General features: G+C 34.9%; 1 protein-coding gene across 2 annotated transcripts in view; it reads right to left on the bottom strand.

Moving 5' to 3' along the window:
• The window catches only part of FGF12 (fibroblast growth factor 12), a gene marked incomplete at both ends in the record, with an annotated part of 330,544 nt that overhangs the window by 144,889 nt on the left and 160,824 nt on the right, over positions 1 to 24,831 (bottom strand). For both annotated transcript variants that reach the window (XM_084231018.1, XM_084231017.1), the window contains one exon: positions 22,579 to 22,682. In XM_084231018.1, coding sequence (XP_084087144.1) covers positions 22,579 to 22,682 — 104 coding nt within the window. The remainder of the gene's footprint in view (positions 1 to 22,578; positions 22,683 to 24,831) is intronic.

Genomic DNA, 24,831 nt, shown 5'->3' with positions numbered 1-24,831 from the left:
GGCGGGGGTGGGAGGGGAGGGATTGGGGTCAGAATGGGGGGGCTGCAATTGTATGGGGAATATAACAATAAAATTTATAAAAAAAAAAAAAAGAAAAGAGCAGAAGGAGAAAGATAAATATTGGACGGTTTCACTTACACATGAAATCTAGAGAAAACAAAGAATCAGACAAAGACAAACTGTAAGACTGACCCTTAAAGCAGACTGTAGATCTGAGATTAGATGCCTAGGAGGGGATGGGGTGGGGGAAGGAGGGAATAGAAAACAGGGAAAAGAGAGCTCAGTGGAATGTTGTGGAGACTGGGTGCCCTGTGGTGGTGGGAAATTTATGGTGACCACACCTGAGGGGAGAAATCCTCCACTGTGAAAAAATAAATAAGGATACTTAAAAAATAAAGAAATTTGAAAAAAAAAAAAGATGTTTGGTTACTTCAAATAAAATCTTTAGATCATTTTTTCATTAGAGCATTATTTTTTATTGCTGATCTTTATACCATTTCTTGATACTAAGAATAAATTTAGGATTTTTAATGCTTATACAAACTTTATTTTTTTTTCTTTTTTTTTTCTTTTTTTTTTCTTTTTTTTTCTTTTTTTTTTTATAGAGGCATGCTTTATTTATTTGTTTTTGCTGGTTTTTTGTTTGTTTGTTTTTTTGTTTATACATGCACTGGGTACAGTCAGAAGTGCGGGAGGGTGAGAGAATTCACCAGAGCCAGAGCGGGGAGCAGAGCAGGCAGAAGGACCGAAGTACACTGCTGAGGGGAGCAGCGGGCGGCAGGAGAGGTCTGCGCGCCATGTGGGACCCTCCTCCGGTGGCCGGGGAGCAGCCGGGGATCGAACCGGCGCCGCAGAGGCCGCGCGCAGTTTCGCAACCCAGCGCTCAACCGCTGCGCCACCGGGGAGGCCCTATACAAACTTTAAAAGCTAATATAAAAAAACAAGTTTTGAGGCAGAAATATCATTGTGTTTGTTTGTTTTTTTCCCTTTCCTTACCATAAATCCAGGTTGAGTTGCCCTTTTACTGTCTCCCTCCCACTCCATCCCTTAGCCAGACTGTCTATTCTCAGCTTTTGCATCTTCAAAGCACAGTATTTATCCTCTCAGACACACAGCCCAGACAATATTCTAACCTCAATTAAAAAAATAAGCAAATAAATAATATTCTTAGAGATCTTAAACCACTGCAAACAATAGATTATTTTTTTTAAAGCAAAGGAGAGCAGTAAGTTTTAGGTATGAAATATGAAAATGTTAGAGTGGGCACAAGTATTTGTGACCCTATCACCTTTGAGTGACAATTACTCTGATCTGATTCTCTCTGGGATCCAATAACATTGTGAATATGAAAGTTCCTTGAACATAAAACAATGTGTACGAAAATGCAGTCAGAAATTATTTCTGGATGCAAGTTTTTGTTTATATGAGAGGAAAAAAAATAAGCTGTGAACTCCTGCATAGATTCACATGCTATAGAAGCCCTGATTCTCACCACCTCAATCAGGTATGTATGTGAAAACATGCTTTAACACCCTGCTAAGAGAAGTTGGAGGTCTTACTTCCTTAAGACAGAGAAAAGACATAAGGTTCTTCAGAAGACTCATGTTGACCTATATTGGCCAAGAAAATATCCTCTGGGTAAGTGGATAGTGAGACCCTTTAGAAGAGGGGTTTTGGCAAATATATGAGGAATAATTACATATAGATTGGGCTATTCAAAGGCTTTGATGATAAGTGGAACAAAGCAGTGATTTGTGTGCAGTGCAATGTAATGGGACACAAAGATGGGGAGAACTCTACTTAAAAAAAAAGAGTGCCTCTCCTGATGGCGCAGGTGGTTGAGCCCAGCACTGTGAAGCTAAGCTGTCGGCAGCCTCTGTTGCACCAGTTCAATCCCCGCTGGCCAGCGAGAATCCCACATGGTGCAGCAGACCTCTCCTGCCTCACCTGCTGCTCCCCTCAGCAGTGTATTTCAGTCAGTCTGCCTGTTCTGTTCTCCACTCTGTCTCTGGTGAATCCTCTCATCCTCCAGCACTTCTGGCCTGTACCCCGGTTCTTGTATAAATAAATAAATTAAAAAAAAAAGATAAGGAAAAGTTGGTGCCAGCATGGGGGAAAAGAAATAGTAAAAGTAAAATATACCTAAGAAAGACCTAAAGAGTTGATATTGGCAAGGGAAGACCTTTTATGACAGCATGAAATCCCCTCTGGACTTCAGAAATGACTACTAAATGGAAATAAAAGCACATATAATGAGGACCATGCTGGGAACAATATCTTAGTTTCCCTACACTGTACTTAACAAGAACTCAGCTTATCATGGATTCAAGTCACTCATTGAAATGTCAGAAAAATTAAGGCTATTATACTGGGCAAGCATAAAGTCAGTGAAAAATTACACTTCTGCAGAGTTATCATATATCAGAAAATCAGGTAAAATCAGGTTCCATATATCAGTAAATCAGGAGACCACTAAAGCAATAGTAAAACAATCATTATTTTCAGGGAGAAAATTATCAATGCTTGAAAATAAAGCAATAACATAAAATTTCTTAAACATGCTGACCAATACATACTAACCATGAATGGGCATTTAGTGCCCCCCAGGGTCAGCAAATATTCATTTCAGCAAGAGCTAAGCCAGGGCAGAAACTAATAAAAACATCACTTGCATAGATTATAATGTCACATGTGTATAAATGTGTATAACTGTGTGTAATTAAGAGTGTATAAAAAAGACTGAACTTTGAATGAGATGAAGGAATGAAAAAAATCCAGAAAACAGATTTCTATCTCGCAATGTGAAAAAAAGAAGGGATTGGACCAAGTGATTTATGTTTCCTTAAGTTTAAAAAATTTAATGATTCTGTTGTATATGGTGGTGGGAGAACTACAGGGACTACACCTGAGGGGAGAAATCAAATACTGTACAAAATGAACAACAATGTAAGTATAATAAAAACAAATAAATAAATTTTGGAAAAAATATTTGCTGAGGTTAGTTGGTTTACCACACTGTGTATGTTTTAGGGATATAAATTCACACATCAAAATGAATGTTATACTCATTTCATCTTTATAATAAACTTTCAAAAACTATGTATCAAGCACTGCAGTCAATTAACATATATTCTCTGTGACTCCTGACTGTAGATCTAGGGCCAAAAATGGTGCACCAAAGAGGATAAGATTCTAATAATCATCATCAGTGTGCAAAACAGGTAATAAAGACCTCCATCTCAGAGACATTTCAACAAAGATTAGATTCTGCTTATGGTGAATATTAGAAAAGGAGCTACTGATTTAGTCTAATTGACCTCTGTGATCATTTCTGAGTCTATAAAAAATACAGTCAGAATAGGTACAGTACTAGATTGCAGAAAGAAAATTGGTAGATTTGGAAGATCTCTCGATTCTACAAGGAGGATTGAAACAAGAATAACAAAAACCAGCTGATTATTAGGGGAAGCACTTGAGATGAGTTTTAAGAGTTTTTGAGAAGCTGATTTGCAGAGATAGGTACACTTGGACTCCAGTGAAATAGTCAAATAAATAACAGTGCCCAAAGAGTTATATTTACTGCCACAGAAGATGAATCATGCCTCTTAGGGGAATTTTTTTTTTTTTTGAAACTTCATTTTCCATTTTGGACTACTGGATCAGTCTCTCAAAAGAGTTTGGATTGTGGCCAGTTATTTCCCTCTGCATTTTTCATCTGAGACTTAAAGTCTGTACAACTCCATTTTCCATTCTCACACAATGCATCTTAGTGAATGGGGACTTGGTCCGTTTGTCTTTATTTTTGTCTGTGTAAAGAATAAGACACCAAAGCCATAGTGTGTTTGGAAATACAGATTTGAGGATGAGGGCCAAAAATACAGCTAAGAAGTCTTAAGAAAAGCATCTTATTATATTACTTTATATACCAAACCTCTATTCTAGATAATATAAAACCAAATTACTATTGGGATCATGAATTATCAGACACTATTAACGATTTTCAAGAATAAAAACTATGCCCCAACAGTACCCTCATTAAAACCTGCCATTAAAAAAGCATGCAAATAAACCCTGAGGAATAAAAAATTAAAAACAAATTTGCAATTCTCCTAATTACATATTACCTCATATTATCATCTGAGCATTAAAGTTAGTAACACTTGACAGATCTAATGGCAAAACAGACAACTTAAAATATCAAAGCATATTTCAAACCAAATAACAATAGTCCATTTTATTTAAGTAGCACTAGAGGGACACTGCAGGCAAATCATTATAAGAAATCAAATTGTGTGATTTTAAATATCCCAGTATTCTTCAGTGGAACTGTCTTATGAATGGACATGAGGAATTAGTTTTACGATCTGTCACCAACTTGTGGCATTAGGTAAATCCCTTAAGCTCCCACAGCCATAATCCACAAAATAAGCACAACATTTGCCTTTACCTACTTCTCAGGGGTAGGAAGCAAGTGAAATGATGAATGCAAACATACTTCATAATCCATAAAATATAATGTAACTATTATAATTCATGTATAGAAATATTGCTAGCTTTTTATAAATTGAAGAATCACCTTCAAATTATCATGTAATAAAATAACTTTGTCCTGGGTATCACATAACTTTTAAGCAAAGGCATAAATCATAAATATATCAAATTGATTATAAAAAATAACGCACAAAGGGCAAAGGAAAAGAACAAAATGAAGAGTCCTACATAGCTGATAACAGAAAGAAAATTTGCCTCCATGACTTAAATCGCAAAGGGAAAAACCAAGACTGATGCCATAATTTGTGGCCTAAACTTAAGATCAAAATCCCAAATATTCATTCTGATGTGATCTCAGAAATGGCTATGGTCAGGTCAGAAAACTTCCATGTACTTGATGAGCAGTGGAAGGTCAAACAACAGTGGTCATAAATGAATCCTCCCCCATGGAATCCTCCCCCATGGAGGTGTGTTGTGTGGGCTGGGAGAGTTTGCAGGAAAACAATAGACTGAAATTCTATTGTTTTTTATAGAGGACAAATCTTACACAGAACTTACTTAGATGCTAGTAATTGATTTCTGGGGGAAAAGGCCTACAAACTAAACCTAATGTAGTATAAAGAACTGGGGGAGAGGTATAAGCAAAATGTTATGAAAGGATAAAGAAAGGTAGAAATAATTTGTTTACCTTTAATAGGGAAGATTTCATTTTGGAGATATACTGGTGTTTTTTTTTTTTTTAAGATTTGTTTTATTTATTTATGCATACAAGAGCTGGGGTATAGGCCAGAGGTATAGGAGTGAGAGGATTCACCAGAGACAGAATGGGGAGCAGAACAGGTGGGTCCACTGAAATACACTGCTGAGGGGAACAGTGGGAGAGCCTGGAGAGGTCTCCTGGGCCATGTGGGACAGCTCCCTGGCAGGGGATGGAACTCTTGCTGCAATGGCTGGTGACAGCTTGATAGTGCTGAGAGTTAACCCCTTGTGCCACCAGGGAGGCCGGATTACTGCTTTTTAAGGAAAGAATGGAACACTGATAAAGAGAGAGAACAGAAAAAGTCATTAGAACTGGGTGTATGGAAAGGAAATATATATGCAGGAACTCAAAATGAAAAGAAAAAAAAACTGAAAAGAAAGGGAAACATAAAGAGAAATGAAAATGAAGATGAAAACAGAGTTTATGTTGGGCTCAAACTGTTAAAGGGCTTTGAAGGTCAAAGAAGTTTGGATTTTATAGTATGGTTTACTTGAATTCATTGAAGGCTTTGGAAGCAGTAAATGCTAATTTACCTTATAAGGTGGTGAAATATAAAGTAGTGGGAGCAACATAAGGTACCCCTCCAGAGTGTGCAAGGGTAGAGATTTGGGGGAAAGGAGAGACTGGAGAATAGAGGTAAGGATGTAAATTAAGAGGGAAGATAAACATAGATAAAAGCATCACCATATTCCCACTAAAATCAATATAGATAAGTAATTTTTTTTTCAAATGCAAAATACACACACACACACACACACATACATCTTGTATTTTGCCAGGTCTTCCCACATTTATGGAGGAAGGAAGAAAACACATTTACTGGTGTTTATAATTGATTGGAGTTGTATTACTTGTCATTTTATCTTTTTAAATACCTCTAAGAAACATAAAGTAGATATAAAGCATTCTTTTCTTTACACGATAATAACTCAGAGACATTAAGCAAATAACCCAAACTCAACGAGCAACAAGAACAAAATTACAATCTATGACTAATTCCAAATCCTGCTCTTCACAGTACTGCACCAGAGTGGTGTGCACCTCTAGAATGTAAGGGGTTCAGGCAGAGATTGAATGGCTACATAGGGAGTCAGTCACCGTATGTTATTTTTGGTCAAATTGTTTTGAAATTTTTCATCTCTCTTAAAATTTTATACATTCAGGGTGAGTTTTAGAACATTTCAATGTATTTTCTTTTTACGTTTTCTTTTTTTAGATGACCTGAATAAACTATACAAGTCGAACTATAATAGATATAAAATATTTCAACTGGTGTATCTTTGAGAATGAGACCTCATTCAATTCATTGAGTGAAACATTGATTTCAGGGCCATGCTCTGGACTTGAAAACAGACACACTGAATGCTATAAAGGATACAAAAGAATGATGGTAAAATAATTGTGACAATGTCATGAGATAAAAATTGGATTAATAACCATGTTTCACAAAATAGGATTCTATTATGACTTGAGCTGTGCTTATGATGTCTAGTGATGAGAAAGGTGAACAAGTAAACTGAGAACCAAGATATGCCCCCCTTCAACTGTATGCTATTTTGTTTCTTTTAGATGATCTTCAAGTAATTCCATCATAATATGCAAAAACAAAAATAAACATTTAATTTTAAAAAGCATATTTTTATGTATCTTTCTTTAAATATTCCAGTGGGTTTCAAATTTCAGTTAACGTCTGTTTAAAATATTCATATTCAAAACTGCACCATAATTTGAAATTTCCAAATGTATATAAAGAACTCTGCTGTAAGGCACTAAAATGTGCATTGTGAAATAGATATATACATATCTATACCTTTTTTCATCAAATAGCTCCAAAATGAAATTTTAAGTTACAAAATATTTAAGAATAGCTCAGAAAACCTTACAAAGTGAGCCAGAGAGAGGAAGAAAAAATATATTCATGATTTCAACATGTAGGGATCCAAATGTGTGCCACCTCATCAATATGTATGTTATAATGGTTATAATGTTATAATATGTTTATATATGTATAATATATATGAGACCTGACAATAATAATTTAAAAGTCCAAGTTCTGTAAATAAAATCAATACTATAGTCCTAGAAAGTACTCATAAAATCTCTTCTCTCATACTAAGTATTTAGTGGTAAAGTCAATGTTGTTTACAGTTGTATTTTGGTTCACAATGAAAACAGAATCTTCTCTATTTTCACTCCTTTTTCCACATTTTGCCCCCCACACATGGTGCTAAAATTGTGTCACACCTCTCCACTTGTGAGGAAATTCACACCTTTGCATTACTTAAGCAAATAAAAAATACAATTCAATTAAAATCTCTTAAATCTATTAGGGAAAAATTATTTTATTGACTTCTAAATCTCTACTATACCTTTGACTTGATATCTGAAAAAGAATTAGTTTTTTAAGTAACAGCATTTTTAAAATAAAAATCAATATTATACTGCTCACTGAGCTAAAGTCTACAATTCAATGGTACACCTTCCTCACAACCAACTTTAGAACACTTTCATTACCCCAAAAACAACCTTACACTCTTAGCTGTGACCCATTGCCATTCAGCATTATACAATCATTAATCAACTTTCGTTTCTATAAAATTGTCTACTCTGAACATTTCTGATAAATAAAATTATGCAATATGTTGCATTTTGTGATTGCTTTCATTCAATGCAATGTTGACACTATCATCCATGTTATAGCAGGTATCAGCACCTCCCTTCTTTCTAACCAAGTTGTATTTCATTGTGTGAATACAACAAACTTTGTTTATCCATTTGCTAGTTTATGGACATTTCGATCGTTTACACTTTTTGACATTATAAATAAAACTGCCATGGATATGAGTATACAAAAGTTTTTGTGAGGACATGTTCTCATTTCCCTTGGGTCTGTACCTAGTAACAGAATTGCTGGGTCATATATTTAGCATTTTGAGGAACTACCAGACTGTTTTCCAAAATGGTTACATTGTTTTACAATCCCACAATCAGTGCAATGAGGATTCAAATTTCACCATATCCTCACTACACTTGTTATTAAATGCCTTTTTCAGTTAGCTCTACCATTTAAATTCATGGTCCATTCTGAGTTACTTCTTCATCATATGTGGCGTGATGCTTTAAAAGTAATTCTTTTTGGTAACATGATACTAATCAGGGTCTTAAGATAATATCAACAAACTCTTTATTGAAATAACTAAGAAAGTTCTTGGAATCCCTCTAAGAGTAATAATCATGAAAGCATTTAATTAAATTGCATGCACAATTTTTAAAACATACGAGGTATTCCTAGACTTTCTGTAAAAAAGAGTCAAAATATAGGGCTAACACAAATAACAGAAATTCATGATGAGTTAATGCAAACTTAAAAATTAAAAGCATTAAGATATATGACAATTAACAATTTCAATTTTTTATTATGGTATTAAAGAACAGTATTTGTCCTTTTCCTCTTTCAGGATTAGAGCATTTAAAACAGTACTTCTGACATGAATATGTGAATGTATTTTAAACTGAATAAACTAACGAAAATGGATGATATTAGAACTGGCAATCAGATTGAAGAAATATGACAGGATAGTGAGAAACTGTAAGATTTACAAACATCTGTTCCTATGACTGTTTCATGTTTTTTTTTTCCTCTGTTAATATTCCTTGTCCCCTGGTTTGGTGCAAGATTCTCTTTCTTTTCATCCTTTAGGTTTTGGCTTGGATATCATCTCTATAAAAAATGCTCTTGGCAATCCTATCTAAATTAGTTTCATCTTCATTTTCTATCACAGAAAAACATTTACCTCTTTCACAGCACTAATCCTAAATTACACGTTTTTGTATTTATTTGTTTACCTTTTGTCTTACTTCCCCACTATTGTAGAAGTGTTTTTCATAAGACAATGCATGCTACATAACCAATTCTACATAAATAATTTGTAAACTATTGGATAAATGGAAGCATGGAAAAGCTGCTGATTCTTGTGTTTTCAGGAACATCTACCCTGAAACAGCAGACAAACACACCCAATCAAAGTCAAATTCTATGATCTTTTCCAGGGTGGCTTTTAGCTCCTTCACTACTTCTCACAGTTCACTACAGAGGGAATCTTTTCATGTCCAGTGAAATAGAAGAATTAAATTTGAAGTAGCAATGCTGATTCATCTTCTATAGATATATCTCCCACAGTTATAAAAAGAAATAAAAAGAAATTCTCCAGCAATCTGCTATGAAAACTCAATAAGCGGGAGTCTGTCTCCAAATCTCAGGTGATTACTAATCCATTTGTATCTAAATAAAATTACAGGTAACTTCTACTCTCTCTAGTCTCTGCAATTTAATATTTAAAATATCTTATGCAACCTGATGGAGAACTGCAGACATATGCCTGTTCTTTAATGGGATGACGCATTCTCTGCCTTGCTCTTATGCTCAAATCTTACCCTACATAGTAAATTTTCAGTCCAAAGAGGTGTGGCTAATTTTTGATACCTATCCAATATCCATTTTTCCGTCATATTAATAGAATCCTGGACTTAATGCCAATATAAGTAGCTTAAATATTTTTTTTAAAAAAAAAGGTGTTTATATTCTTTCCACCTACAGATGATTATGTAATAGTTCTGTCCATAAGTGCACATCACTGGAACTTCTGGAAAAGTGTTTTTTTAGATAAATATACCATCTCTTTCTCTGCACTCCTTTCAACTACCCAAAATATACATGTTAGTTGGGGATACAGAAACTATCTTTTATCATGAGGAAAAGCCATATAAATGTAAATACCTTGACCCTCATGGACTTGCTGAGTCAATCATTGAACTAACTCCAGTAACTGTCTATCTCCAGACTTGTAGTTAAGTGAGAAAACATGAACCTCTGATCCCTTTTAACCTTTGTTTGTGTATCTCTTTTACCAACAGCTTAGCTCATTTCCTGGTTAATACAGGAAAATGAACTCAAGAAATTTGTCATTTGTAGGGGATGAGAGGATTCACCAGAGAAAGAGGGAGGAGCAGAATAGGCAGACTGACTGAAATATACTACTGAGGGGAGCAGCGGGTGAGTCAGGAGAGGTCTGCTGCGCCAGACCTCTGTGGCCGGGGATTGAACGCATACTGCAGTGGCCGCAGACAGCTTCATAGGTTGTGTCTTAACCCCGTGTGCCACCAGGGAGGCCCTATTTCTATGTATCAAAACCATTTCCTCAATTTGACTAAACTCTAACATTCTGTGGTACAGAAGAAAACTTTAGGTTCACCACAAATGCAGTAAGCTTGAAGTCTTCTCTAAAGGTAACATTTCATGCAAATGGCCAATAGGCACATATGAAAAAATGTTCAAAATCACTAGTTATTAGGGAAATGCAAATCAAAACCATAATGAGATATATCATTAACAAAATCAGAATCAGCAAATACTGGCAAGGATGTGGAGATAAAGGAACCCTCTTACACTAATGGTGGGAATGTAAACTGGTCCAGTCACTCTGGAAAGCTGTGTGGAGGTTCTTCAGAATGCTAAAAATGGATCTACCATATGATCCAGCAACTCTACTACTAGGAATCTACCCAAAGGACTTGAAAACATTAATTTGAAATGAAATTTGCAATCCTATGTTTATTGCAGCACGATTTGCAACAGCCAACATATGGAAACAACCCAAATGCCCTGAAATAGATAGATGAATCAAAAAGTTGTGGTTTATTTATATAATGGAATATTACTCAGTGAACAAAAAAAAAAGGACAACCTCATGCCATTTGAGGTAACATGGATGGAGCAGAAAGGGATTATGCTAGCTGAAATTAGTCAGGAGGAAAAGATAAATATTGAGTGGTCTCACTTACATGTGGGATATAGAGAAATCAAACAAACGGTCAAGAAAAGTAAAAACTAGCCACTGACCATAGAACTAAGGTATAGAGCAAAGTGGGGGGGATGGGGAGGGGCAAAACAGAGGAGAGGTGAACACAAGGGAATATGGTGATGGTTCATGGGTGATATGATGGGAGGAGAACTATGGGGATTACAATGATGTAAGGAAAAAATATATATTTTTAAAAGGTAGCATTTTGAAATCTGTCCCTGTCTGCCACTGTTCTCATTTGGCCACTTATCACAGTGTTTTGTTGTTTTGTTTTACTTTTTTTTTAAAAAAGATTCATTTATTGGGGCCTCCCCGGTGGCGCAGCGGTTGAGCGCTGGGTTGTGAAGCTGCCCGCAGCCTCTGCAGCGCCGGTTTGATCCCCGGCTGCTCCCCGGCCACCGGAGGAGGGTCCCGCATGGCGCGCAGACCTCTCCTGCCGCCCGCTGCTCCCCTCAGCAGTGTGCTTCGGTCCTTCTGCCTGTTCTGCTCCCCGCTCTGGCTCTGGTGAATTCTGTCACCCTCCCACGCTTCTGACTGTACACAGTGCTTGTATAAATAAATAAATTAATTAAAAAAAAAGATTCATTTATTTATGCATATAAGAGCTAGGGTACAGGCCAGAAGTGGGGGGGGGGGGTGAGAGGATTCACCAGAGACAGAGTGGGGAACAGAACAGGCAGATTGACTGAAGTACAATGATGAGGGGAGCAGCGGGCGAGTAAGGAGAGGTCGGCTGTGCCATATCGGTAGCCCCCTGGTTGGCCAGGGGATTGAACTCATTTCGTGCTGCAGTGGCTGCGGACAGCTCCATAGGTTGCATCTTAACCCCTTGCGCCACCCGGGAGGGCTCCTTGTTTTACTTTTTTTGTTAAATTTATTTTACATATTTTTTACATTATTTTTCATTTTTGCACAATGTATGCATTTTCATCTTGGTTATAGTCCCCATACAATTCCTACCCCCCCCTTGTTTTTATCTACTCCCTTCTCTGCTCCCCCCCTGTAGTGTGTCTCTGGTTTATAGTTGCTTGTTGATTTTGATTTTTACTTTATTATAAGGGACAAGGAAAAATACTAATTATAATAAAGCAAAAATCAAAATCAACAAGCAACTATTAACTCTTGTTTTACTTTTTTTGTTTTTTATATTTTTTCTTTTAACATTTATCATTTTTTACATTTTTAGACAATATTTGCTTCCCCCCATCCCCTCAGATTGAGTCCCCATAAAATTTCCTTCCCCAAGGCACCCATGCACCATCACCACAGTCCCCTCTCCTCCTCCCTCCCTCCCTCTCAGCCCTCTCCCTCCTCCTCTCCTGCAGTATGTCTCTGGTTTATAATTGTCTGTTTTTGCTTTGTGGTATTTTGTACTGTTATTATTATTTTTTTACACTGATGTCTTATTTGGTTCCCCTATATTCCTGTTATAAGTGAAACCATCAGCTATTTTTCTTTTTCCTTCTGGCTTATTTCACTGAGCATAATTCCTTCTAGCTCCATCCAAGTTGCTGTGACCTTGTTTTACTTTTTAATGTTCTTTTTCTCAGTGCTCTGTTGAAAGAGTCAACTGCTCTGCACACTTCGTCATAAGTATCTCCATTAAAAAACCACTGATTTTTCAGGGAAATGCAAATCAAACTACAATAAGATACCATCTTACACCGGTGAGAATGGCACATATTAAAAAAACTAGCAACAACAAATGTTGGCGAGGATGTGGAGAAAAAGGAACTCTCCTGCACTGCTGGTGGGAGTGCAAACTGGTCCAACCACTATGGAGAGCTGTGTGGAGATTTCTGGACCTACTAAACATAGAGCTTCCATATGATCCAGCATTCCACTCCTAGGTATTTACCCAAAGGACACAGAAACATCAATTCCAAAGAGCACCTGCACCCCTATGTTTATAGCAGCACTATTTACAATAGCTAAGCCCAAAAATAGATGACTGGATCAAGAAGATGTGGTACATATACACCATGGAATATTACTCAGCCTTCAAAAAAGATAAACACATGCAATTTGCAGCAACATGGATGGAGCTGGAAGGGATCTGCTCAGCAAAATAAGCCAGAAAGAAAAAGAAAAATACCGGATGGTCTCACTCATAGCAGGAATCTAGAAAACGTAAATAAGGGACCAGGAAAAAGAATAACTATAAGAAAGAAAATATCAAAATCAACAAATAACTATGAACAAGAGACACTCTATGGGGGGTGAGGGGTGGGGAAAGGAGGGATAGGGTCAAAATTAGGGGGTTGCAATTATATGGGGAATATAAAAATAAAATTTAAATTAAAAAAAAAAAACACTGATTTTCCCTTTGTATTTTGCACTCATAATTTCCTTCTTTTTTCCCTTCCTAAATTCCATGAAAGTCATGGCCTATAGACATATTTTATGTAGCATATTTCCCTCGAGGTGAGTTATATAAAGAGATATTTTGAAAAAGTAAAGTCCCCAAAAGTTGAAAAATTGGCTTATGCTTAGGGATAAAGAAGAATGGAGAATTGCTGCATTTTTGTTACAAGCCCAATAAACATTTGCAAATGGAAATTATTAATTCTTACATGGTGTTGGAGGTGAACAAGCAAGAGAAGAAAAACTAACAAGAACAGGGATTTCTTTTGAGATTCAGATAGGACAAGGAAGTCATTGCAAAGTCACAATTCCTCAGGAGAACACTGGATAATCCTTCAGTGAGAAGAAGCAAAAGGAGATTTAGCTTTTCAGAAAGTCTGACTACTCTGAAAATTGGTTCATCTTTTTATCTGTTTGTCAGATTAAAAAAAAAAACAAACAAACATACAACTCAAACTGGTTCAAAGAAGAAAAGCAATTCTTGCTTGATTCATGACCGAAAACTCCAAAAGAAGGGCTGGTTCCACTGTTTCTTCATGTGTAGCTTCCAAGGATGAAAATGAGACCTGGCTTTGCCATATTTTCATCATGACCTATCCTTTGAAGTTGGAAACATTCTAAGGCAGGAGCTTTCCTGGTGCTTCTAAGATAGCAATACTACTTTTATTCATTCAGCTCTAAATTAATATTAAAAAAAAAAGGCAATTCTCTTTTCAAAAAAGTCAAGTCTTGGACCTGAAGTCAATTGGCTTTAATTAGATGGCAAATACTCTGCAACTAATATAGTCAACCTCCCATGGTCAGTGTGGCTAAAGCTATCAGATAGGCAAACTGGGTATATCATTGCTGAAACTGATAGTGGAATTACTCTTACATGAATTTTATGAATTGATGGTAAGGAACTGACTGAGGACACACTGAGGATCTTCTTTCATATATCAATTATTTCTAATATTACTATTACTATGACTACAGCTGTTGCTGCACTTATAGTTAACGTTCAGCAAAGACTAAGTTTGAGACACAAAACCAGGGCTTTACAATTGTCTTTTTATTTAATCCTTACTATAATCCTATGCATCAGGTTTTCCATTATTATCCTCATTTTACATATAAGGAAACTATGTCTAGGAGGTTAAGAAATTTCACCAATGACACAAAGGAACACTACTCACAACATAAAATATCATAAATAAGGTAAAAATTGATACTTCCCATTACCCAATTAACTCTTACTAAAAGGATAACTAACAACTTGATTATTTTCAAAGAAAAGCAACCTAATTCCAAGAAAATAATTCAGGTCACATATTTACAAGCAACAGTAGCCACATTCTTGGGATGGCAGAACTCCATATTTCCTTTTTATTTTTTGGAAGGGGAGTGGTTGAAAAAAATACCCTAATTCAGTCAATTAAAATATATACCCATAGAAAGAAACAGTCATAAAATAAGTTGTTCTTTTATAAATGCTATGGGAAAAAATCAACCCACAATGAAAATGTTATAAAATCTAAGGAAACCACAAATATATAGAAGAAAAATTTTGTAAGTGTCCTAAACTGAGTATTTAACAATCTATTTGCTGATCAAGCCTCTGTTATTGAATCTTTGACTTCTCTCTATTCAGGTGCCATTTACTTCACAATTGTGATTCATTTGGCACCAATGGCTAAGGTGTACTCCCTCTCTCCCTCCCATTCTTGCTCTCACTTTCCTTCGATGTTAGAGACTTTTCCCAGATACTCTTACTCCAAGAAATAGTTACAAACATGCCTCAGATTTCATAATATTTCATGAAGAATTCAGTTGATGAGGAGATTCAACATACAAAGTAGGTAACTGTTTTGTACCTCCCTTCTAGATTTGTTTTAAAAAATCTGTCACTTCTTTTCAACATGTTATAGAAATTGATCCCCTAGAGATGAATTGTAATGACTAGGGAGATTCCAAGGAAGATGTTCTGGCCAATCTTTGCTCCCCAGTGCCCACTTTAATAAGCACTATTTAGTACAGAAGAGAAAACAGGAGTCAACATAGAACATAGAAATCAGTCTCAACATAGAAATGTTAACAATCAGAATCCTTCAGCCAATTTTTCAAAAGTGCAAAATGTAGAAGTCATTTCTGGATGCAGATATTGAGAAAAATTTTATTGTGTCATCACTGATGGGAATATCCAGATAGTAGGAAAGCAAAAGAAATTAGACAAATAAAAGGAAAAAATACTTTCTCCAATCATAAACCTTGTGGGCATAAACTAGTCTTCTCATTACTCTCAAAAATATTGTCCTTCACTTTTCTTTTTCCTCAGTGAACACTTCCATGTTTCCCAATAACTCTTGACTCAGTTTTTCAATATAAAATCAGTATCTCATTGAAAACTTGGAGCAGGGCTTTTCTGCTCTCACTGAAGCACAGGATTTTGGTATAGAATTCTAAATGATACAAAACAATATGAGTCTATCACATAATTTCCCTGTTGTTATTACTGACGCCTTTAAATGAAGTCATCACAAACAAGGTGACAGGCTCCCCTGGTTTTCAAAGAATTATGCTTTTCATACTACACTGGAACAGTATAGAGGGACACAGCCTCTATTACAACAGTAAACAGGAAAAGCAATGTGGATTTTTAAAATAAACTTTAAACTACAATTTCCTTTTTCTTGACCTACCTCACCTTTCTACAGAGAGACCTCATTTTAGTCATTTAACCACTCTGTGTCCCGGCTGTACTTTCTGTCATTGATTAATAATAATATCAAAGTTGTTGCAAGGCTCAAATGAGAATGTTTCTGTGAAAGTTCAGGGAAATATTGAGGAATAATACACAGTGGAAAGATTTCATTGTTATAAGACTAAAAACAGATGGTATTATGAAGATTTCATACTTTTGGAGCTTCTATTTAGATCTAAGTTTTAGTTCTGTTACTAAGATGGGCTTAAGTTAACAACCCTTTAAACCTATTAAAATTCTATACAGATTTGATGGGAACATTAAATAAAATGTAATGAAATCTTACAACTCAAGAACCATAAAAAAACTTTTTAATGTGCAAAGGACTGAAACAGTCCAAAGAAGACACACAAATCCCCATACATACCTGAAAGAATGTTCCACATCACTAATTCAAGGGAAATACAAGTCAGAACCACAATGAGAGCCCCTCACTCACGCCTGAATCACCATTATCAAAAACAAATCAATAAATAACAAGCAATGGCAAGAACTTGGAGAATTTGGAATCCTTGTACACTGTTCATAGGAATCTAAAACAGTGCAGTCTCTATGGAAAACAGATGGAAGTTTCTCAAAAAGTTAAAATTGGAATTACCATCTAGCAATTCTATTTTGGTTGAATTTCCAAAAGAATTGAAAACAGGGTCTCAAAGAGATATTTACACACTAATGTATATTTCAGCATTATTCACACTAGCTAGGATATGACAATAATCTAAATGCCCATGCACAAATGAATGTACATAGAAAATGTAGGATAAACATAATTTTATTAGGCCATAAAAAAAGAAATAATTTGCCACATACTGCATTATAAGTGACTCTTAAAGACAGTATACTAGGTAAATTAAACTAGCCACAAAAAGGTAAATGCTGCATGTTTTCCCTTACATGATGTATCTAAAGCAGTCATTCTACTTCATGGAAAGTGGAACAGTGGTCCCCAGGTGGTGGGGTGAGGGAGAAAAGAATAATTGTTCAATATTCATAGGGTTTCAGTTTTTCAAGATGAAAAAGTTCTAAAGATCTGTTGTACAATGTTCATATGGTTAAGATTACTGTAATGTACACTTAAAAATGGTTAAGATGAAGAATTTTGTCTTCTTCCACATTAAAAATAAAAATGGAAAAAAGCAGAGATTCAGACTATGATGAATCTCTGCTGTTCGACCAGATAACAATAATGAATAAATAAATAAATATAAGACTCAATGAAGAAAAATATGTCTCTTCAATAAATAGTGGTGGGGAAATTGGATATTCGCTTGTGAAAGAATAAAAAAATTGCTACCTTACATCACTCACAAAAAAATAAACTCAAAATATATTAAAAACTTAAATGTAAGCCTAAAACTTTAAAACTCCTAGAAGTACATATACAAAAAAACCTCCATGACTTGGGACTTAGCAATAATGGAACTTTATCAAACTACATATTTCTGCATAGCAAAAAAAAAAAAAAAAAAAAAAAAACTGAACAAAATAAAAAAATGACCAACAAATTGAGAAAAGATAATACTTTCACAAACCACATATCTGATAATGCATTAAATTCTAAAATAAAAAATTAATATGACTCAATAGAAAAACAAACAAATAATCCAACTAAAATTAAGCAAAGGTCCTGCACACAAAGTATTGAGCAGATTACAGGTACAGAATGAGGGGATCCCAGGTCAAAGCGGGGAGTATGGTCCACGGTTACTTTCTTGCCAGGTCCACAGAAATAAAATCCCTGGATGTAGGATGAGGAACCAGTGCCCAGCTACCTGTTCGTATGGGGTTGGGATAATTTTCCTAATCAGCTCTGAACAGGCTGCAATAAAAAAACACTGCAATTGATGGAAGGTGTGGTATAGTAACATACATAAAGAGCTAAAGATGCGTGAAAATATACCCCTAAATCATAAATAGTGTTGTAAACCCTCATTACCTCAATACAAAATATTTTTTTTTAAATAAGTGCCACTACTACTTTAAGCAGATGTAATTAAAGACAAAGGGTCACAATGAAAGGAATTATAAGCCAAGCTGTATTACAGTCCAAGTCCCCTTACAGAGCCTCAACATCACCTTAGGAAAGAAGTTTTGAAATGAATCTTAAAATACTATTCTATACTAAGGGCACTGAATGGCAGGAACCAAAAAATTGCTAGAAAGTGAGGGCCAATCTCAGGGGGCAAAAAATAGGTGGGGGAGATGGAGAGAAATGTGCCTGCAGACCAAAATTCCAAGCTCACGAAGAACTAATTTCTAAATTCTAACATAATAGAAATCCATTTCTGAAAGTGACAGTCTACAAAATCAATAATTAAAACATGAATTTATTAAAAAAGAAATTAATTTATGGAAAAGTATGACAAAGTGTTGTAATAATTTTCATTTATAAATCATAAGTGAGTTAATGACTTTCTGGAAAAAAAGCCAGAGAGTAAAAACAGGAAGAAATAAATCAAGAATATGTAGATATTAAATGGAAACTATTAGACATTCAAAAATGAAAAATACTGATTTGAAATCACAAAATAGATGGTTAAATTCTAGAATAGATGAATTTCAACATGTGTAAGCTCAGCCATTTAAGTACTGGCTGGCACAAGAGACTATAAAACATGATAAATAAAATGTATGTGGGCTGAGATATATGATTATTTGGATTAAAAGTATATTCCAAATTCCTAACAAGATAAATCATGATAGATTCATAAGGAGACATTCTAGGGCATTTGCAAGACATGGAATATAAAGAGCAAATAACATTTATATTTTCCAAACAGATTGCCTACAAAGGAAAGAATATTAAATTGTCAGCAAAGTTCTCAATAGATTCCACAAGTCGGTATACATGATTTTGGTCTACTGAAAATTTTATAACTAACTGAACTGTAATTCAAGAATGAAAGTAAATGTAAGGCATTTTTGTAGTTATCAGGACAAAATGAATTCACTATCTACAGCTTCCAGAACATAAAACAATTATTAGAGATTTCACATAGAAGAAAAGTCAAGTCAGAGGGACCCAATTTCACACACACACACACACACACACACACACACACACACACACACAATCTATGTTCATAGAAATCATTTTAAAAATCAGCAAATTTAACTGTTATAGAATAATAACCAGTTGTGCATATTATTTTATTTTAAAGTGCACCTAATTGAATTGGCAAGAAGAGCATCAGTAATTACTGGTCAAGAAAACATCCTTACTTATGTCTGTCAGCTGTTTGGAAGGAAAACAGAAACACTAAAAATATTTAGCAGAACAATATACTTATATGTGTATGTTAAAAAAGGGATAAAACACAAAAGAAATAGAAATAAAATCTAAGTTCATAAATCAGAAGAAGAATAAAACTGAAGTTGCAATAATGAGAAGAAATTGAAAGATCAGAGAAACAAAAAAGAGATAAAAAATTACAAACTATGATGGTAAAAATAAGACTGGATACATCAATAACTCATTAAATACCTACTATTAAACCCACCTATTAAAACACAAGATGTTCAGCATGAACTTTAAACTTTAGCTCTGTGCAACTTAACAGATAATTCAAATGAACCACTCTGTCTCCCAGTGTAAGGGTGATGGAGGAGAAATCAGAGGTAACAGGGAATTAATTTATAATGTAAATATGAACACAAACCAGGTAAATGACACTAGGTAAATGATGCCATTTGTGACTTTCTGAGATCCAGCTTCACTAGGATCTCTTCAATTTACTTCTAGCCAACTCTCCACTCTGCCATATATACCAACTCTCCACTCTGCCATATATGCCATATATATGCCATATATGCCATATATACCAAATATATAGCTTTTATTTGTGTACCTAATCATACTACTTCACATGCAGTAGGAAACTGCCTTGCAAAGACTTCAAGCCTTAATATATACCCTTCAGCAAAGCCTATGCTAACAGCCTTCTTTTAACTCAGCACCAATCTCATGGCTGTCGGTGCTCTAACCGCCTGTGGAGACACAGACACACAGGGGACCACTGCACAATGGGATGACGCCTTGATGCCCAATTCTTGTTCAGGCCTGCCTCACCCAAGATTGGCCCCCTTTAGTCTTGAAACATAATCTTCAGGACTGCCCCCACTGTTTAAAATTGAAAAACAATTTACTCCTATTGGTCTTATCCAGAATGAGGGTGATTTTAAAAAGTAGGGACCCTGATGAGCTACACCAGGGACACCATGCTTATAATGAAAGCAAAATTGTTCCCAGTGACTTCGCAGCAGCACCAGCATGGAAAGCACTGTGATTCTTGGTATGAGGCAAGTTTGATTTAAGTGAAAAGGAAAACTGACAATCTAGGCACCCCCACAGGTAACTCAACAGGTAATTATTGGCCTTACAAAAAATTACCTATAGTAAAATTTTTTCATCAAGATTTTCTTCAAACCTTCCTTCGCTTATGGGTTCAAGCTCCCTGTGTTTCAACCCTAATTCTGAGAAGAAGAATAGAAAGATTGTATCTTTGAAAACTCTGAAGAGCATTCTCCCAGGATCTTTGGAATTATAACCAATATGGGTGATCCCTCCCTGCCACCACCTGCCCCCCCAACACACACTCCTACACAATTTAATCATGTGGATATATTCTGATAAGCATGTGGATATATTCTGAGAAATATATAATTTCTCAGAAATTTTGTCATTTGTATGAAGGTAACAAAGATATAGTCACATGGTATGTGACTTGACTCTGTTTTTCTTCTCAAGCCATTGAAAATCAACTCTGGTATGAGAATCCGAACTCTAGATTTTATAAAATTACAATAGGAATTAATACCATAAGATGAATATAAAAGTGAATAACGATCTTCTAAATTTGATTATAGGTGTAATCAACAATGAGACATTAAGAATTGTTAAAATCATAACACATTAAGTATAAAACCCATTGTTTTAACAAAAACCATATTTGCCTTTTAGTGTTATTTTGAGAAAAAATGGTGAAAAATGTGTATGTGCATATATAATATATAAAGGCATATTCAGATCAAAATATGTTGAAAAGTAAAATTGCAACTTTAAGAATTCTAATAAGAATCACAGATGTTTTACTAATAAATAAGCACCAGAGATTCATTTAATTGAATATGGAAAAGTTTAATAAAAACCATTCAATAATTAATTAAGAATCCAGTAGGCATAAGTGAACTTCCAGAATAACCTTGTTAATTTACTGTGATCATAGAAAGTAAGGGTAGAAATCTGTAACTATGTTTTTCAAGGATATTTCTTAATGAGCTACAAATAGACAATTTCCTTATAAGAGAACAGAAATTTTTGTATATATCTAAAATATATATACTATGGATTCACATATACTTTATACATATATGCACACACACAAGACTCAGTGCAGTCACACTCTCTCAATAAATAAGTTATCTTGAGAGTGAAGCAGGCATCAGAATTACTTTAAATATGTTATTGCTCATAATATAAGCATTAATACAACCTAATTATATCAGTGTTAGATTTTTTTTATTTTCATTTAATTTTCAGACAATATAGGATTTCCCCCCTCTGGTATAGATTTTAAAAAGATGTTAAATGACATGGTGTCTAACACCCTTTTAAAGGTCTAGAAATCAACTCAAGCAAAATTGGGGGTTACTTGTCCAAAATGGAATAATAATTAACCAGCAAATAAAACTCAAATATCTTGGCCCATAATACAGAATCCATTTCATAAATTCATGTTGCCTTTGATGTGACCAGCTACCCCAGGAATTTGACATACTATGTATTACAGAGATTTATCAAATACAAATACAATCACAGTATTCTGAAAGTTCTTCCTCCCAAATAAGGCAGAAAACTCATAGACAGATTGAAGAATTTAGATTCTATACCCTCTACTGTGATTAAAGGGAACAGGAGAAACAAAATTTTTTAGCTCCTGACTGTGGGTTCTCTTGGTTTTGGGTATGGTATGGTAACTCACATCTGAAAATGTATGACCCTATACCTCTGAATCGTATCGTGTAAATCAGTGTTACCCCAATTAAAAAATTATAAAATAAACAGTTAAAAATCAAAAGATCGACTGTCTTCTAGAAATGGAAGCCAAACACAGAGAATTCATATTGTGTGGGGGAGAAACCAGCTCTTTTCATCAGTGTATGATCTTTAACATTTTAAATTATAAAATTTTCATAGTAATTCTGACATACTGGGGCAGAAAATACAAAATGACTTCAACTTCCAATTTTCTTCCCTAAAATAATTGTTGTTCCATTACCTGTCAATGGCAGTTAGTGCACACATATATACACATATGTATACACACACAAACACACACACTCTTACATTACAAGGTACTTACTGAGCTGTAGAGATAGCCTTCGCCATTCATGGCCACATAGAGGCTGGCCTTCACCCCTTGGATGGCCACCACACGCAGACCCACGGGAATTAAATTGAAGAGGGCTATCAGAGAAGAAAAGAAGATAGAGGCGAAAGGGTCAGTGATCTTTTATATTAATCATTTTACTTTTTAAGGGAGGGGGAGAAGGGTGGCAAGGAGAGAGAAAATATCTTTTCTCTGCACCACAACTAGTCACCTGTGTGACTTCAGGTAAGTCACATAAATTACTTTTTTAAAAGGGGTTAGTTTACAAGGTCTCCAAAGGCTCCACCTGGATCTTAGTGTTCAGGATCTCTGCTCCACAAAATGAATGCATCCTCAAACAGGGCAATATAACAAACAGCTTGAATTACAAAAATCTCAACAGTAGAAAACTTATTTGTAGTGATAAGTAATGATAAAATGTGATCTTTAAGACACAGGCCAAGACTTCTTGTTTTCATCTCTGTAGTCCTGAATGTTCTCTTGAACATAGGATATGAACACACAAATTACTGACTCACTGTAAACTACATCAGCAGAACATTTCTCTTTATACTTCAATTTTTTATAAGTAAATAGAAATGTAATACAGATAATAGATTGATGATTGATAGAGGGCTTAAACTGTACTGGACATATTTTATATCTTGGGATATATGTATGTATATCTATGTACAAACCATTAAAATCATTAAATATGTACTTTGTAAATTTAACTCAGTATCTTAAGATAAAATGGGAATATGCTTACAGACTTTTAATATATAGGTTAGCTATCACTAAAAATATTCAACAGTCTACATATCATTTGAAGATGTTACACATCAGAAAGAAGATAAGCAAGAAGGCAATTTTTCTTCCAAAAATGCATTTCTATGAATTGTATATCCCTAGCACTATTCTAGTTACTACTGGGATTTGAAAAAAGCAAAAGCATAAAAACATTGCCTCTATTCTAAAAGGATGTGTCTTACTGAATGGAGAAAAGAAATCAACATAGTTAGGCTCTGTAGATGGTAACATGGATATAAACAAATACTTCCTAACTGCAAGCATCAGAGATTATCTCTATGGTTCACTTTAACATATACACTCTTATCCATATTTTCCACTAAGAATTTCCCATCAGTTCAGTTCATCTTCTCTGTTTTAAATATGAAATATTTTTAATATAAAGATATACAAATTAACCCAAGGATTACCATGAATCAGGGATGCTTCCATTTTTCTGGGCTTCTCTTAACCTGGGATAATAAGACACAGACACAGACACACACACACACAATCAAATGTTCACATGACAGTTGTAGAGGACAAGTCTTAGGCCACAAGATTCAATTCCTAAATGTTTGACATTGTGCAATGTCTTTACCCCTTTTAACATGTTTTTTTCCTTTGTTGTGAAAGTTAAGACTACATCTCAGTAGATACTTAAGAATGGATAACGGACTCAATTTGAATCTTAACTAGCTTTTGTTCTTCTTATGTTCTTACCATTGTCTTTGTGCTACTGAAATAACTTTGGAAGTACAAGACCTTAATGTCTCCTCTCGTTAGGAAGAAAAAGCTAAGACATATGGAATATTCTGATACAGTGTATAATTTATTTCTATAATTAAATGTAATATATGCATTCTCTCTATATATTTTCTATGTTGCAGAAGTTTAGGGACATGAAAGATCTGTATGGCCCAAAGTTTTCAGGAAATGTCTCACACAGAAGATGGGACCTGAACTAACACAAAGGGCACAAGTCGAGTAAGCCAAGAACCTACAGACATTTTAGTGGGGCAGGAAGTTAAGTGGTTGTGTAATGTGTGTATACAGGAAGTGATCAGAAAATTGGACAATTTGATTCATATTGGGGAAAAATGGGTAGATAAAGTAGGGACAAAATTACTGAGTCACTCTCTCTAACTTAGAGATCTAGATTTTACCAAATGGGGAATGAGATGACATACAAAGACTGAAGTCAGCAAGACTATAGAAATATGTGAGAGATTTGCAGATAACATCATTTCTAAACTCACCACTCAGTAGATCCATGTCTTAGAGCCATTCATTTAACCTCTCTGCTTTAATCTTCCTTTGTGTAAAATGGGCATAATAAAACAGTGCATGGTTGATAAAAAATCAAATTCATCATATGTTTGAGAGAGTTCCATAAACACAGATGTGTTCTCTCTGCATGAGCTATTTGTCATTAATATTTGTCTCTTTCCTTGTCAA

This window comes from Talpa europaea (genome assembly GCF_964194135.1).
Source record: "Talpa europaea genome assembly, chromosome: 4".
NCBI classification, from domain to species: Eukaryota; Metazoa; Chordata; class Mammalia; order Eulipotyphla; family Talpidae; genus Talpa; species Talpa europaea.
Note: the sequence above shows the minus strand (reverse complement) of the source record. Positions and strands in the feature narration are given on the sequence as shown.